The sequence below is a fragment of the Macaca fascicularis genome, chromosome 13 (genome assembly GCF_037993035.2).
Source record: "Macaca fascicularis isolate 582-1 chromosome 13, T2T-MFA8v1.1".
Taxonomy (NCBI): domain Eukaryota; kingdom Metazoa; phylum Chordata; class Mammalia; order Primates; family Cercopithecidae; genus Macaca; species Macaca fascicularis.
Genome location: NC_088387.1, coordinates 83,502,422 through 83,514,994, shown reverse-complemented (window position 1 = coordinate 83,514,994; position 12,573 = coordinate 83,502,422). Strand labels below are relative to the sequence as shown.

General features: G+C 45.3%; 1 protein-coding gene across 3 annotated transcripts in view; it reads left to right on the top strand.

Annotated features, from left to right (window-relative positions):
- The first annotated feature begins 1,217 nt into the window (after nucleotides 1-1,217).
- Nucleotides 1,218-12,573, top strand: part of GALM (galactose mutarotase) — an 82,876-nt gene continuing 71,520 nt past the window's right edge. For all 3 annotated transcript variants that reach the window (XM_005576082.5, XM_074011946.1, XM_005576081.4), the window contains exon 1: nucleotides 1,218-1,455. In XM_005576082.5, coding sequence (XP_005576139.3) covers nucleotides 1,266-1,455 — 190 coding nt within the window. In that variant the 5' untranslated portion in view covers nucleotides 1,218-1,265. The remainder of the gene's footprint in view (nucleotides 1,456-12,573) is intronic.

The window sequence follows — 12,573 nt, the reverse complement described above, 5'->3', positions numbered from 1 at the left end:
TTGTACATACCTGAAGACTCCATCCTACTTGCAGAAAAGGAGATAACAAAGGTTCAGTACCTGGCATTTACAAGGACCTCAATAAATACTTGTTCCCTGAATCCCTTCTTAAAGGAACTGTGGAATTCAGGAGCCAGAAAACACCCGAGGTCCCTTCCCAGTCCCCTGAAGTAAAGAGAGTCTGAGGCTGTCTCTAATCACCTCCGCACACGGAGGGGAAGGCCTAATTCATCTACCTGACCCTGTCTGGGCCAAGCTCCTCGAGGCTGGCACAGCTTTGACTGTCAGGAAAGCCTTCTGGGTAGTGGCTCCAACAGAACGAAGTCCAGGACTTCATCCGTGGGACAAAAAGAATGGATCTTCAGTAAGTCTGTGTGCAGAGAAGACCAAAATGATTTACCTCATTTCTAAACTATGAGTGTACTTTTTTTTTCTTTCTTTTTTTTTTTTTAAGACGGAGTCTCGCCCTGTTGCCCAGGCTGGAGTGCAGTGGCGCGATCTCGGCTCACTGCAAGCTCTGCCTCCCGGGTTCATGCCATTCTCCTGCCTCAGCCTCCTGAGTAGCTGGGATTACAGGCATGTGCCACCACACCCGGCTTTTTTTTTTTTTTTTTTTTTTTTTTTTTAGTAGAGACGGGATTTCACCGTGTTAGTCAGGATGGTCTCGATTCTCCTGACATCGTGATCCCCCTGCCTTGGCCTCCCAAAGTGCTGGGATTACAGGTGTGAGCCATCGCCCCCGGCCAACTACTACTGTACTTCTTGCCCCTTGTATCAAAGAGTTAAAATAGAATTTTCTCCCAAGATCGGTCTCACTGTAAGTCTGCTATCTATATTTTCCCGCTCTTCGTCTGATAGCCACCGACATTAATGACCAGCTCATTACATGTTGAGGTGTGGGGAGATGGAGGTAGAACACTGTCAACCCAGGATTCGAGTTTAGAAAGACTACAGGCCCCAAAATGCAATTTCACCTCCCAAAAACTACAATTCCCAACATGCAATGCAACCAGGGCAAGCCAAAGAAAAGAACTGCAAGCGTGGCTGCAAAGTTTGCCCCTCTTGTTACCCTCAGGCAAAGGAATGATTTAGAAAGGCCCCAGGGGCTATTTTTTGCAGGAACGGTCACTCCCTAAATCCAGGCAAGGAAAGGGAGGAGTCTGAGCCGAGTCACGCCCCTGCTCCTGTAAACTTGTGTCGCCTCTAGCTTAGCGAGCACTGGAGTTTGAAGAGTGGGCAGTAGTTGCACACGCCGAACTTTCCCTATGGCTTCGGTGACCAGAGCCGCGTTTGGAGAGCTGCCCTCGGGAGGAGGGACAGTGGAAAAGTTCCAGCTGCAGTCAGACCTCCTGAGAGTGGACATCATCTCCTGGGGCTGCACGATCACAGCCCTAGAGGTCAAAGACAGGCAGGGGAGAGCCTCAGACGTGGTGCTTGGCTTCGCGGAGTTGGAAGGTGGGTTGAACTCGGCAGAGGGCTGCGAGCAGGCCCCAGACCCACGCTACACACCTCCCGGATCTATCGGGCCACTTGCAATGAGAGGGACCAAGGGGGAAAGTCGCCTAGCTTGGGACTGTCTGACTTGCAAGTGCGTGCATCAGGCTAACAGAGGGCTGTGTGGCCATCCGGCGTTTGGGAAAAACTGTAATAAATAAGCTATGAGAGTTGGCCTCTGGTTATCCGTTCAGGCTTTGCCCCAATTAACGTAAAAGGTCAGCTGATGGTAAGATACACTTCAGCGATCCTGGAGCGATCTTTGAACTGCCTGATCTTTGAACTGCCTGATCCCTTGAGAGGGCTGGAGAGGAAAGAGCAGGCAAGAGGGGGTGTGGCTCCCAGTGCTTCCCTTTTGAAGAAGGAAATTCAAATACTTGCCTCTTCTACTTCCTTCTTCCGGAAGATCAGATTCTCTTTGAGGCCTGGTTGTCTCAGAAATGCTCCAGTAAGCTCAGTGGTTGCCTAGTACACCAGCTACCCAATAACCATTTAGGGAACAAAATAGACAAGACCAACTCAGTGTCTAGAGATCAGGTCTCCTACCAACTAGGATTGACTTTTATCCCAGAATCCATGGGCAATTAGGATCAGGCATTAATTCATACATTTGAAAACTCTATTAATCCATTGACCCTCATTCAACAGGACAGACAAGGTCCCCACTCTTGTGGTTTGGCTGGGGAGATAGACTTTGACTCAATAATTGCATAAAGAAAGAATGACAATTGCAGCTTTAACTCAGTAATTGCATAAAGAATGACAATTGCAGCTTGATTGCAGCAAAGGAAAATGTACATCATGCTCTCTCAGCACCGTGGTGTAACTAGACAGAAAATGAGGTGTGAAATAAAGCTGGCAAAGAGAAACTGAGAGTTAATACTCTCTGCTTAGTGGTTGGGGCATAGACAAATTCTGCTGGAGAGGAGGTTTGAGGTTTTCCTTTTGGTGTGTCATTCTGTCTGGTTCTTCAGATATGTAACGTGGCTCATGGTTACATGTTGGCCAGACAAGCCTGGCCAACATGGTGAAACCCTGTCTCTACTAAAAATACAAAAAAATTAGCTGAGCATGGTGGCACGTGCCTGTAATCCCAGCTAGTCAGGAGGCTGAGGCAGGAGAATCACTTGAACCCGAGAGGCGGAGGTTGCAGTGAGCCAAGATTGTGCCACTGCACTCCAGCATGGGTGACAGAGTGAAACTCTTATCTTAAAAAACAGAGAGCAAATTTCAGATTCCTAAGGTAAAAAAACAAAACCCAGCTTTCTGTTGAACACCACTATGCCTGGCTAATGTTTTTGTAATTTTAGTAGAGATGGGGTTTTGCCATGTTGGCCAGGCTGCTGGCAGGCACCTGTAATCCCAGCTACTTGGGAGGCTGAGGCAGGAGAATCGCTTCCGGGAGACGGAAGTTGCAGTGAACCGAGACTGCGCCACTGCACTCCAGCCTGGGCGACAGAGTGAGACTCCATCTCAAAAAAATAAAAATATACTCTAACCTTTCCCTCTGCCTTTCTGTGTAACGGCTGACCATAAAGAAAGTAAGACCCTCATTTCAGAGGAGTCCTGCCCCATACCTGGGAGGAAGGAATGCTGCATGGGGAGGCCAAGAAAAATCTGAACACAGGCCTTGCCAAGTTTCCCCACTCCCTCTGTTAGCAACAGATCCTACCTTTTTTGTCCAATCATATTTCTACATGGCTGTCCATGCTTCACTGGACCTAAGCATAAAAATGGATTGTTTTCCCTGTATCTGTGGGTCTTCATTCTGAAAGCTCCTTTGTCACATAAAACTATAATCAAATACATTTGTTTGGCTTTTTTATTTATTTTTTAGAGGGGGAATCTCACTCTGTCACCCAGGCTGGAGTGCAGTAGTGCAATTATAGCTCACTTGCAGCCTCGAACTACTGGCCTCAAGCAATCCTCCCACTTCAGCCTCCCAAAGTGCTGGGATTACAGACATGAGCCACTGTGCCCAGATGTTTTGCTTTTCTCTTGTTAACCAGTGTTTGTTGTAGAGGTGTGGGCTGTGACTCTTGCAGGGGAGATATACAGCACTCTGTTACTATTTTGATGGTGTGATACTATATTTCAAGTGCATTAAAACCTATGTTAACAATAAACTGGTAACAGTAGTTGTTAAGAAAGGATCCTGGGTACCCAGGGTGCAGGGGGTGGGAAGGAGACTTAATTTTCACTGTATATTCTTTTAAAATGTCAGAGTATATAAACATATATAAACAAACAGAGGTAAATAATTTAAAGTAATAAGACTTGACAGAGGCCGGCATGGTGGCTCATGCCTGTAATCCTGGGAGTCCAAAGTGGAAGGATCGCTTGAGGCCAGGAATTTGAGACCAGCCTGAGCAACATAGTGAGACCCTGTCTCTAAAATAAATAAAAATCAATAAATATAAATTAAAAAATTTTTTTTTAAGATTTGACAGAATAAGGGGCTATCTTGACATTACCATATCTCAAAAATGGTTTTGAGCCATGCGGAAGATCTGAGCGTGAATAATTCCATAAGACATGGTCCTTTTGTAACTGCAGAGTTAGAGATGAACAATCTCCAGTTTCCCAGACAGGTTATATAAACTGTTTGGATGACAGCCATAACCAGAGGTCAGAATGGTTCAGTTTCTCCCTGGGAAAATGAGATTTTTTTTCTTTCATGGAATTCTAAAGAAGAAAATTATATAAATTTTTAGTTATAGTAAGGGAGGAAACCACCCCTCATATTGTCTTATGCCCAGTTTCTACCTTCAAAGAAAGAAGTAGTGAAAACTAAAAGGCAGAAATGAAATCCACAAGCAGCCAGCCTGGCATTGCGCCCTGGACCTGGTAGTTAAAGATCGACCCCTGACCTAACCGGTTATGTTATCTATAGATTCCAGACATTGTATGGAAAAGTACGGTGAAAATCCCTGTCCTGTTGTGTTCCGTTCTGATTACCAGTGCATGCAGCCCCCAGTCAGGTACCCCCAGCTTGCTCAATTGATCACGACCCTCTCATGTAGACCCCCTTAGAGTTGTAAGCCCTTAAAAGGGACAGGAATTGCTCATTCGGGGAGCTCAGCTTTTGAGACGCAAGTCTGCTGAATAAAGCTCCTTCCTTCTTTAACTTGGTGTCTGAGGAATTTTGTCCTGCTACAACAGCCTAGAAAAATCAGTAATGCCTCCTATGAGTTTTTCTACCTTTTTTTGTGTTGAAAAATGTTTTTTGCTGGGCACAGTGCCTCACGCCTGTAATCCCAGCACTTTGGGTGGGCGGATCACAAGATCAAGAGATGGAGACCATCCTGGCCAACGTGGTGAAACCCGTCTGTACTAAAAATATAAAAATTAGCTGGGCATGGTAGCGAATGCCTGTAATCCCAACTATTCAGGAGGCTGAGGCAGGAGGATCGCTTAAACCTGGGAAGCGGATGTTGCAGTGAGCCGAGATTGTGCCACTGCACTTCAGCCTGGTGACAGAGCAAGACTTCGTCTCAAAAGAAAAAAAAAAAGAAAAGAAAAAAACTTTTTTTTAAGTGCAGTGACGCGATCTCGGCTCACTGCAGCCTCCACCTCCTGGGTTCAAGCGATTGTCATGCATTAGCCTCCCAAGTAGCTGGAATTACAGGTGGGCACCACCACACCTGGCTAATTTTTGTACTTTTAGTAGAGACGGGGTTTCACCATATTGGTCAGGGCTGGTCTCAAAATCCTGACCTCTAGTGATCCGTCCACCTTAGCCTCCTAAAGTGCTGGGATTACAGGCGTGAACCACTACGCCCAGCCTAAAAGTGTTTTTCATTGGCATGTCCCACCTACAGTCATTATGATTTCTTTCAAAGCCTGTGCTGAGAATATTTGCTTATAAACCGCAGGTATAAACAACCTACGCATACAATCATCGAAACGCCTTCCTTTTCATGTTTCCCCCAGTTACCACCAAAGATCTGGCTATTAACTGCCATGAGAGGCATTAAGGAAAAAATAGAAAAAGTAAATTTAGTGCCTTTAGAAAACCTGGGTTCAGAAGAGGGGATCAGGGAAATAAAGGATCAAGTTAGAGGCTGTAGTTTAATGTCACACACGACCAGGAGCACCCTGGTGTGAGCATTGAGAATTCCTGGTTTAAAGTTATGCTTCCTTCCTTAAAGCCGTGTGACCCCGGGCAATTTATTTAAACTCTCCAGACCTATTTCCTCACGTGAAACAAATGGATTGTGATGATTTAATGAGCTATGGGCTGTGATATGTGTCTGACCATATCTGACCACATATTTGATATGTCTCTGACCAGAGTGAGCAATTAATAATTGTTATCCCTTTCTTTCTTTTGCCCCCAAATACCATCTATCACTCTACTAGAACTTTTTATTTCACTTAATTAACACTGCAAAAAATGGCATGGAGATTCATCTAGGACAGCAAGAAGCCACTAAAAAGTATATAAATTATCTGAGATTACTAAAGTGCTTATTAATTAAAGTTAATTGTTTTCTTCATATAACCAAAGGATAAGTCATTCTGTGAATGGAGGTTTTGATTGAGAGTGGTGAGTAATTTTATTTCAGACTTTAGTGCATGCTGGCTAATTTTGGTCTGTCCGATGTGGATGTCATAGTTGTGGTCCTTGGGATGTTAGAGGAATGGAAAGGGCCATATCCCATGATTAAGCGTTTATTAATTTATTCTCACCAGTGCCTTGCCCAGGAAAAGGGGCGAGCATTTCCTCTACTCTAAGCTCAGCAATTGCCTTGGTTAAATCAACATTCATGGCTTGACCCAGGACTTGGAACATTTTCATGGAAAACAGTATTTTCTGCATTTCAAAACAGATTTTTAGCCATGCCTTATTTGGGATTTGGGGATTGTCACTTTTTGTAATTCTGATTTGATGTGAAAGCTTAGTAACTGTATTAGTCAATTTTCACACTGCTCTAAAAGAACTGCCTGAGACTGGGTAATTTATAAAGAAAATAGGTTTAATTGACTCACAGTTCCTCATGGATAAGGAGACCTCAGGAAACTTACAATCATGGCAGAAGGCGAGGAGGAAGCTAGACAGATCTTCCGTGGCAGTGGGACAGAGATGGAAAGCAGGGGAAATTGCCACTTTTAAACCATCAGATCTCGTGAGAACTCACTGACTATCACGAGAACAGCATGGGGGAACCGCCCCCATGATCCAATTACCTCCGCCAGGTGGGATTACAATTTGAGATGAGATTTGGGTGGGGGCACAAAGCCAAACCATATGAGTAACATTTGAAGGTAATATAAAATTTGTTCTAAAGGGTTTTTCAGAGACAGGATTTCTGCTGTGCTTAGAGTATAATTCTTTTTTTTTTTTTTTTTTTGAGACGGAGTCTCGCTCTGCCGCCCAGGCTGGAGTGCAGTGGCCGGATCTCAGCTCACTGCAAGCTCCGCCTCCCGGGTTCACGCCATTCTCCTGCCTCAGCCTCCCCAGTAGTTGGGACTACAGGCGCCCGCCACCGCGCCTGGCTAGTTTTTTGTATTTTTTAGTAGAGACGGGGTTTCACCGTGTTAGCCAGGATGGTCTCGATCTCCTGACCTCGTGATCCGCCCGTCTCGGCCTCCCAAAGTGCTGGGATTACAGGCTTGAGCCACCGCGCCCGGCCTAGAGTATAATTCTTAAAAACTATTCCTCCAGGGGCAGAGTGGCTCTCACCTGTAATCCCAGCACTTTTAGAGGCCTTGGTGGGAGGATCACTTGAGCTCAGGAGTTCAGACCAGCCTGGGCAACACGGGAACACTCTGTCTCTAGAAAAAAATATAAAAAGTATATAGGTGTGGTGGTGCATGCCTGTAGTCCCAGCTATTTGGGAGGCTGAGGTGGGAGGATCACCTGAGCCCGGAGGTCAAGGCTGCAATGAGCCGTGATGGCACCACTGCACTCCAGCCTAGGTGACAGAGAAAGACCCTGTCTCAAAAAAACAAAAACAAAAAAACCCTGATAATTATGGGGGAAAAAACAAACAACAAAAAAAACCAACTATTCCTCCAAACCAAGGAACTGGCCTGGCGAGTGCTGCTTATTTCTTTCACACGCATCCCTGTGAAGAGACCACCAAACAGGCTTTGTGTGAGCAATAAAGCTTTTTAATCACCTGGGTGCAGGTAGGTTGAGTCCGAAAAGGGAGTCAGCGAAGGGAGATGGGGTGGGACCGTTTTATAGGGTTTGGGTAGGTAAAGGAAAATTACAGTCAAAGGGGGTTGTCCTCTAGTGGGCAGGGGCGGGGGTCACAAGGTGCTCAGTGGGGGAGCTTTTTGAGCCAGGGGAAGGAATTTCACAAGGTACTGTCATCAGTTAAGGCAAGGACTGGGCCATTTTCACTTCTTTTGTGCTGGAATGTCATCAGGTAAGTCAGGAACAGGCCATTTAAATTTCACTTTTGTGATTCTTCAGTTACTTCAGGCCATCTGGATGTATATGTGCAGGTCACAGGGGATATGATGGCTTAAGTTGGGCTCAGAGGCCTGACAATCTCCAAGACGTGATTGTTTTCAGGTAGTGGTCACTTGTAAGGGGATTCTTGCAAGCCCGAGTGGTAGGAGCCCTGCGGTTGTCTTTGTGGTTGTCTCCAACACCCAGTATGCCTCCGGCAGAGAGCGGGAGCTCAGTGTTCACTTGTTGAATGAATCAAAGTGGGACTCAAAAATCTCTACAGTCAAACATCTTGTTTTTTAGAAAAAAATTCTGCTTTTCTATAATTTTTGAGTTTCTGAAAAGCAGATGAAACAAAACCAAGGAAAGATTGTTTGGCTCTTTGGGACTCCTTTTGGTTAACCAGTGTATGGGATTTTAAAGCTATTTTCAGAAAGAGAAGAAGGTGGGGAGAGGTGGGAACAGGAGAGAGAGATCAGCCTGGCCTATGCCTAAGGATGGAGGTAAGGTCAACAGAAAGCCTGTGCTTTCCACATAATTTGATACTGAAGAACACGAACTCATGAACCAGACTGTATGGGTTCAAGTCTTTGTTCTGCCACTACTTAGCTGTGTGTTTTGGGGCAAGTTATTTAACTTTTCTGTCCTCAGTTTCCACATCTGTAAATTGGGATAGTAATAGTATCTACGTCATAGAAACGTTCTGAGTATAAAATGAGGTAAATGTAGAGCACTTAGAAAGTGGCTGGGATACACTTTGGGAGGCCGAGGCAGATGGATCACCTGAAGTCAGGAGTTTGAGACCAGCCTGGCCAACATGGTGAAACCCCATCTCTACTAAAAATACAAAAAAAGGCTGGGCGCGGTGGCTCACGCCTGTAATCCTAGCACTTTGGGAGGCCAAGGCGGGCGGATCAGGAGGTCAGGAGATCGAGACCATCCTATTTAACACGGTGAAACCCCGTCTCTACTAAAAATACAAAAAATTAGCCAGGCATGGTGACGGGTGCCTGTAGTCCCAGCTACTCAGGAGGCTGAAGTGGGAGAATGGCATGAACCCGGGAGGCGGAGCTTGCAGTGAGCCAAGATCCCGCCACTGCACTCCAGCCTAGGCTATAAGAGCTAAACTCCCTCTCAAAAAAAAAAAAAAAAAGCACTCAGTAAGCGTTAGCTCTATTATGATAGTCCATGGCAACACTCTGATGCACCTGCAGATTAGCAAAGAAGCAAACCAGGAAAGGCCTGGAAGAGAAGGATTAATGTTTAATCTGTACCCAACCAGTTGGGTAATGGAAACCTGTGACCTGTAACTGGCCGAATGAGCTCAGGATCTGTATCCTGAGAGCCTCTCCATCCCGTGGAAAAATAGTTCATAAGCTTGAATTGCATTCTCCGCTGATCTGAAGTAGACATGACAGATACAGAGTACCATGGGAAAAGACAATGGAATTCAGAGGACGTCTGAGTGAAAACTAGAGTGGAAAGTAATCTTGGTGATAATACAGAAAACAATCTCCAAACCTTAATCTTTTCTATTGTAAACTAAGCACAGAGGAACTTAAAGAGCAGAAAAGTACCATAATATGCCCACACACAAAGCTGTAAGTGTGAAGATGCTACTTTGCTTTGTATAGCCCCTCCACTAAAAAGGCCCCAAACAGTTTGTGCTCATTATATAACCATCAAAAGGAATGTGGGGCCAGGTGCGGTGGCTTATGCCAGTAATTTCAACACTTTGGGAGGCCAAGGCAGGAGGACCACTTGAGCCCAAGAGTTTGAGACCAGACTAGACAACATAGGGAAACTCTGTCTCTACCAAATAAAAAGTAAAAAATTAGCCAGGCATGGTGGTATATACCTGTGGTCCCAGCTACTCCAGAGGCTGAGGTGGGAGGATCATTTGAGCCTGGGAGGTCAAGGCTGCAGAGAGCTATGATGGCTCCACAGCACTCCAGCCTGGGCAACAGCGAGATCCTATCTAAAAAAATAAAAAGGAATATTGGCCGGGTGGGGTAGCTCACACCTGTAATCCTAGCACTTTGAGAGGCCGAGGCGGGTGGATTGCCTGAGCTCAGGAGTTCGAGACCAGCTGGGCAACGTAGTGAAACCCTGTCTTTACTAAAATACAAAAAAAAAAAAAAAAAATTATCTGGGCGTAGGGGCATGTGCCTATAATCCCAGCTACTTGGGAGGTTCAAGCAGGAGAATTGCTAGAACCCAGGAGGCGGAGGTTGCAATGAGCCAAGATTGCACCACTGCACTCCAGCCCGGGTGACAGAGCAAGACTGTCGCTAAAGAAAAATGAAAAGGAATATGGTAGATATGTCATGACATGGAGCAATCTGAAGATATTTGATAAATGAAAAGTTGCAGAACAATGTATGATTATAGTGTGATACTCTATATAGTATGATTCTCTTTATATAGAATGTGTGATTGTGTATTTGTATATTTGCTTATATGTAGTTAATTCAAATTTTAAAATAAAGTATATGTGCCAGACTGTTAATAGTGGTTACCATTGGAAAGGAGGGGAGTGGAGAGGTGAAGGAAGGCTTTTGTGTTTTATTCTTTGTTTAGGTTACTAGATTTCACAAATAAAAGTACAGGATGCCTGGTTAAATGTGAATTTCAGATAAATAGCTTATACTATTTTTTTTTTTTTGAAACAGTGTCTCACTTTGTCACCAGGCTGGAGTGCAATGGCTCGATCTCAGCTCACTGCTGGAGTGCAACGGCTCGATCTTGGCTCACTGCAATCTCTGCCTCCTGGGTTGAAGTAATTCTCCTGCCTCAGCCTCCCAAGTAGCTAGGACTACAGGCGCACACCATGATGCCCAGCTAATTTTTGTATTTTTGGTAGAGATGGGGTTTCACTATGTTGGCCAGGATGGTCTCGATCTCTTGACCTCATGATATGCCTGCCTCGGCCTCCCAAAGTGCTGGGATTACAGGCATGAGCCACCACGCCCGGCCACAACTTTTTTTTTTTTTTTCGAGACAAGAGTCTCGCTCTGTCGCCCAGGCTGGAGTGCGGTGGCGCGATCTCAGCTCACTGCAAGCTCCGCCTCCCGGGTTCACGCCATTCTCCTGCCTCAGCCTCCCGAGTAGCTGGGACTACAGGAGCCTGCCACCACGCCCGGCTAATTTTTTGTATTTTTAGTGGAGACAGGGTTTCACTGTGTTAGCCAGGATGGTCTCGATCTCCTGACCTCGTGATCCACCCGCCTCGGCCTCCCAAAGTGCTGGGATTACAGGCGTGAGCCACCGCGCCCGGCCCACAACTTTTAAAGTATAAGTATGTCCTGCGTATTTTAATAACATGAACATACTTATACTAAGCAATTATTTATTGTTTATTTGAAATTCACATTTAACCAGGCATTCTATATTTCCTCTGGCGAGCCTACTCTATATCCTTGTGTATTACCTAACTCTCTTTAAAGGATATTCTAAAGTACTAATTATGTGATTAAAAAAATAAGAAAAGAGGCCGGGCGCGGTGGCTCAAGCCTGTAATCCCAGCACTTTGGGAGGCCGAGACGGGCGGATCACGAGGTCAGGAGATCGAGACCATCCTGGCGAACACGGTGAAACCCCGTCTCTACTAAAAAAATACAAAAAACTAGCCGGGCGAGGCGGCGGGCGCCTGTAGTCCCAGCTACTCGGGAGGCTGAGGCAGGAGAATGGCGTAAACCCGGGGGGCGGAGCTTGCAGTGAGCTGAGATCCGGCCACTGCACTCCAGCCCGGGCGACAGAGCCAGACTCCGTCTCAAAAAAAATAAATAAATAAAAATAAATAAGAAAAGAAAGAAGAATAAGATCGTTTTCTCTCGAGACCACAGGAAAGTATAACTTTGGCCTAGAGAAAAGGAGATTACAAAGCAGTGTTATACAGTCTGCCATCAGCCATAGTTTTGTTTCCTGCAGTTTCAGTCACTCAGAGTCAACTTTGGACCGAAAATAGGTGCATACAGTACAATAAGATGTCTTGAAAGAGAGGGAAAAGACTGGGCACGGTGTCTCATGCCTGTAATCCCGTCACTTTGGGAGGCCGAGTTGGGTAGATCGCCTGTGGTCAGGAGTTTGAGACCAACCTGGCCAACATGGTGAAAGCCCGTCTTTACTAAAAATACAAAAATTATCTGGGTGTGGTGGTGCATGCCTCTGCTCCCAGCTACTCAGGAGGCTGAGGCAAGAAAATCACTTGAACCTGGGAGGCGGAGTTTGCAGTTAGCCAAGATGGGGCCACAGTACTCCAGCCTGGGCAACAGAGTGAGACTCTGTCTTAACAACAACCACAACAACAAATAGTTTTATAAAAAGAAAGAAAAAAGCACACAGATGCATGTATTAAAAGATGGAAGACTGTGTGTGCACATAAGAATATTAACAGTGGTTCTCTCTAGTGATGAGATGAAGGATAATTTCAGTTTTTTCTTTGTGCTGTATAAAATTCTTTACAATTTTGTATAATGAATATTAATTACTTTTGGAAAAGGAAAGGATCATATGTAATGAAAGCCATTTTCTGTGATTTGGTGAGGACTTTGACATGCCCAAGATGTTACCATGTGCAGCATCCCTCTGAAGAAGGTGGGGGACAATGGCATGCGCCACACCTTTGGATTGAGGGTTTTTTGGGTTTTTTTTTGAGATGGAGTCTTGCTCTGTCA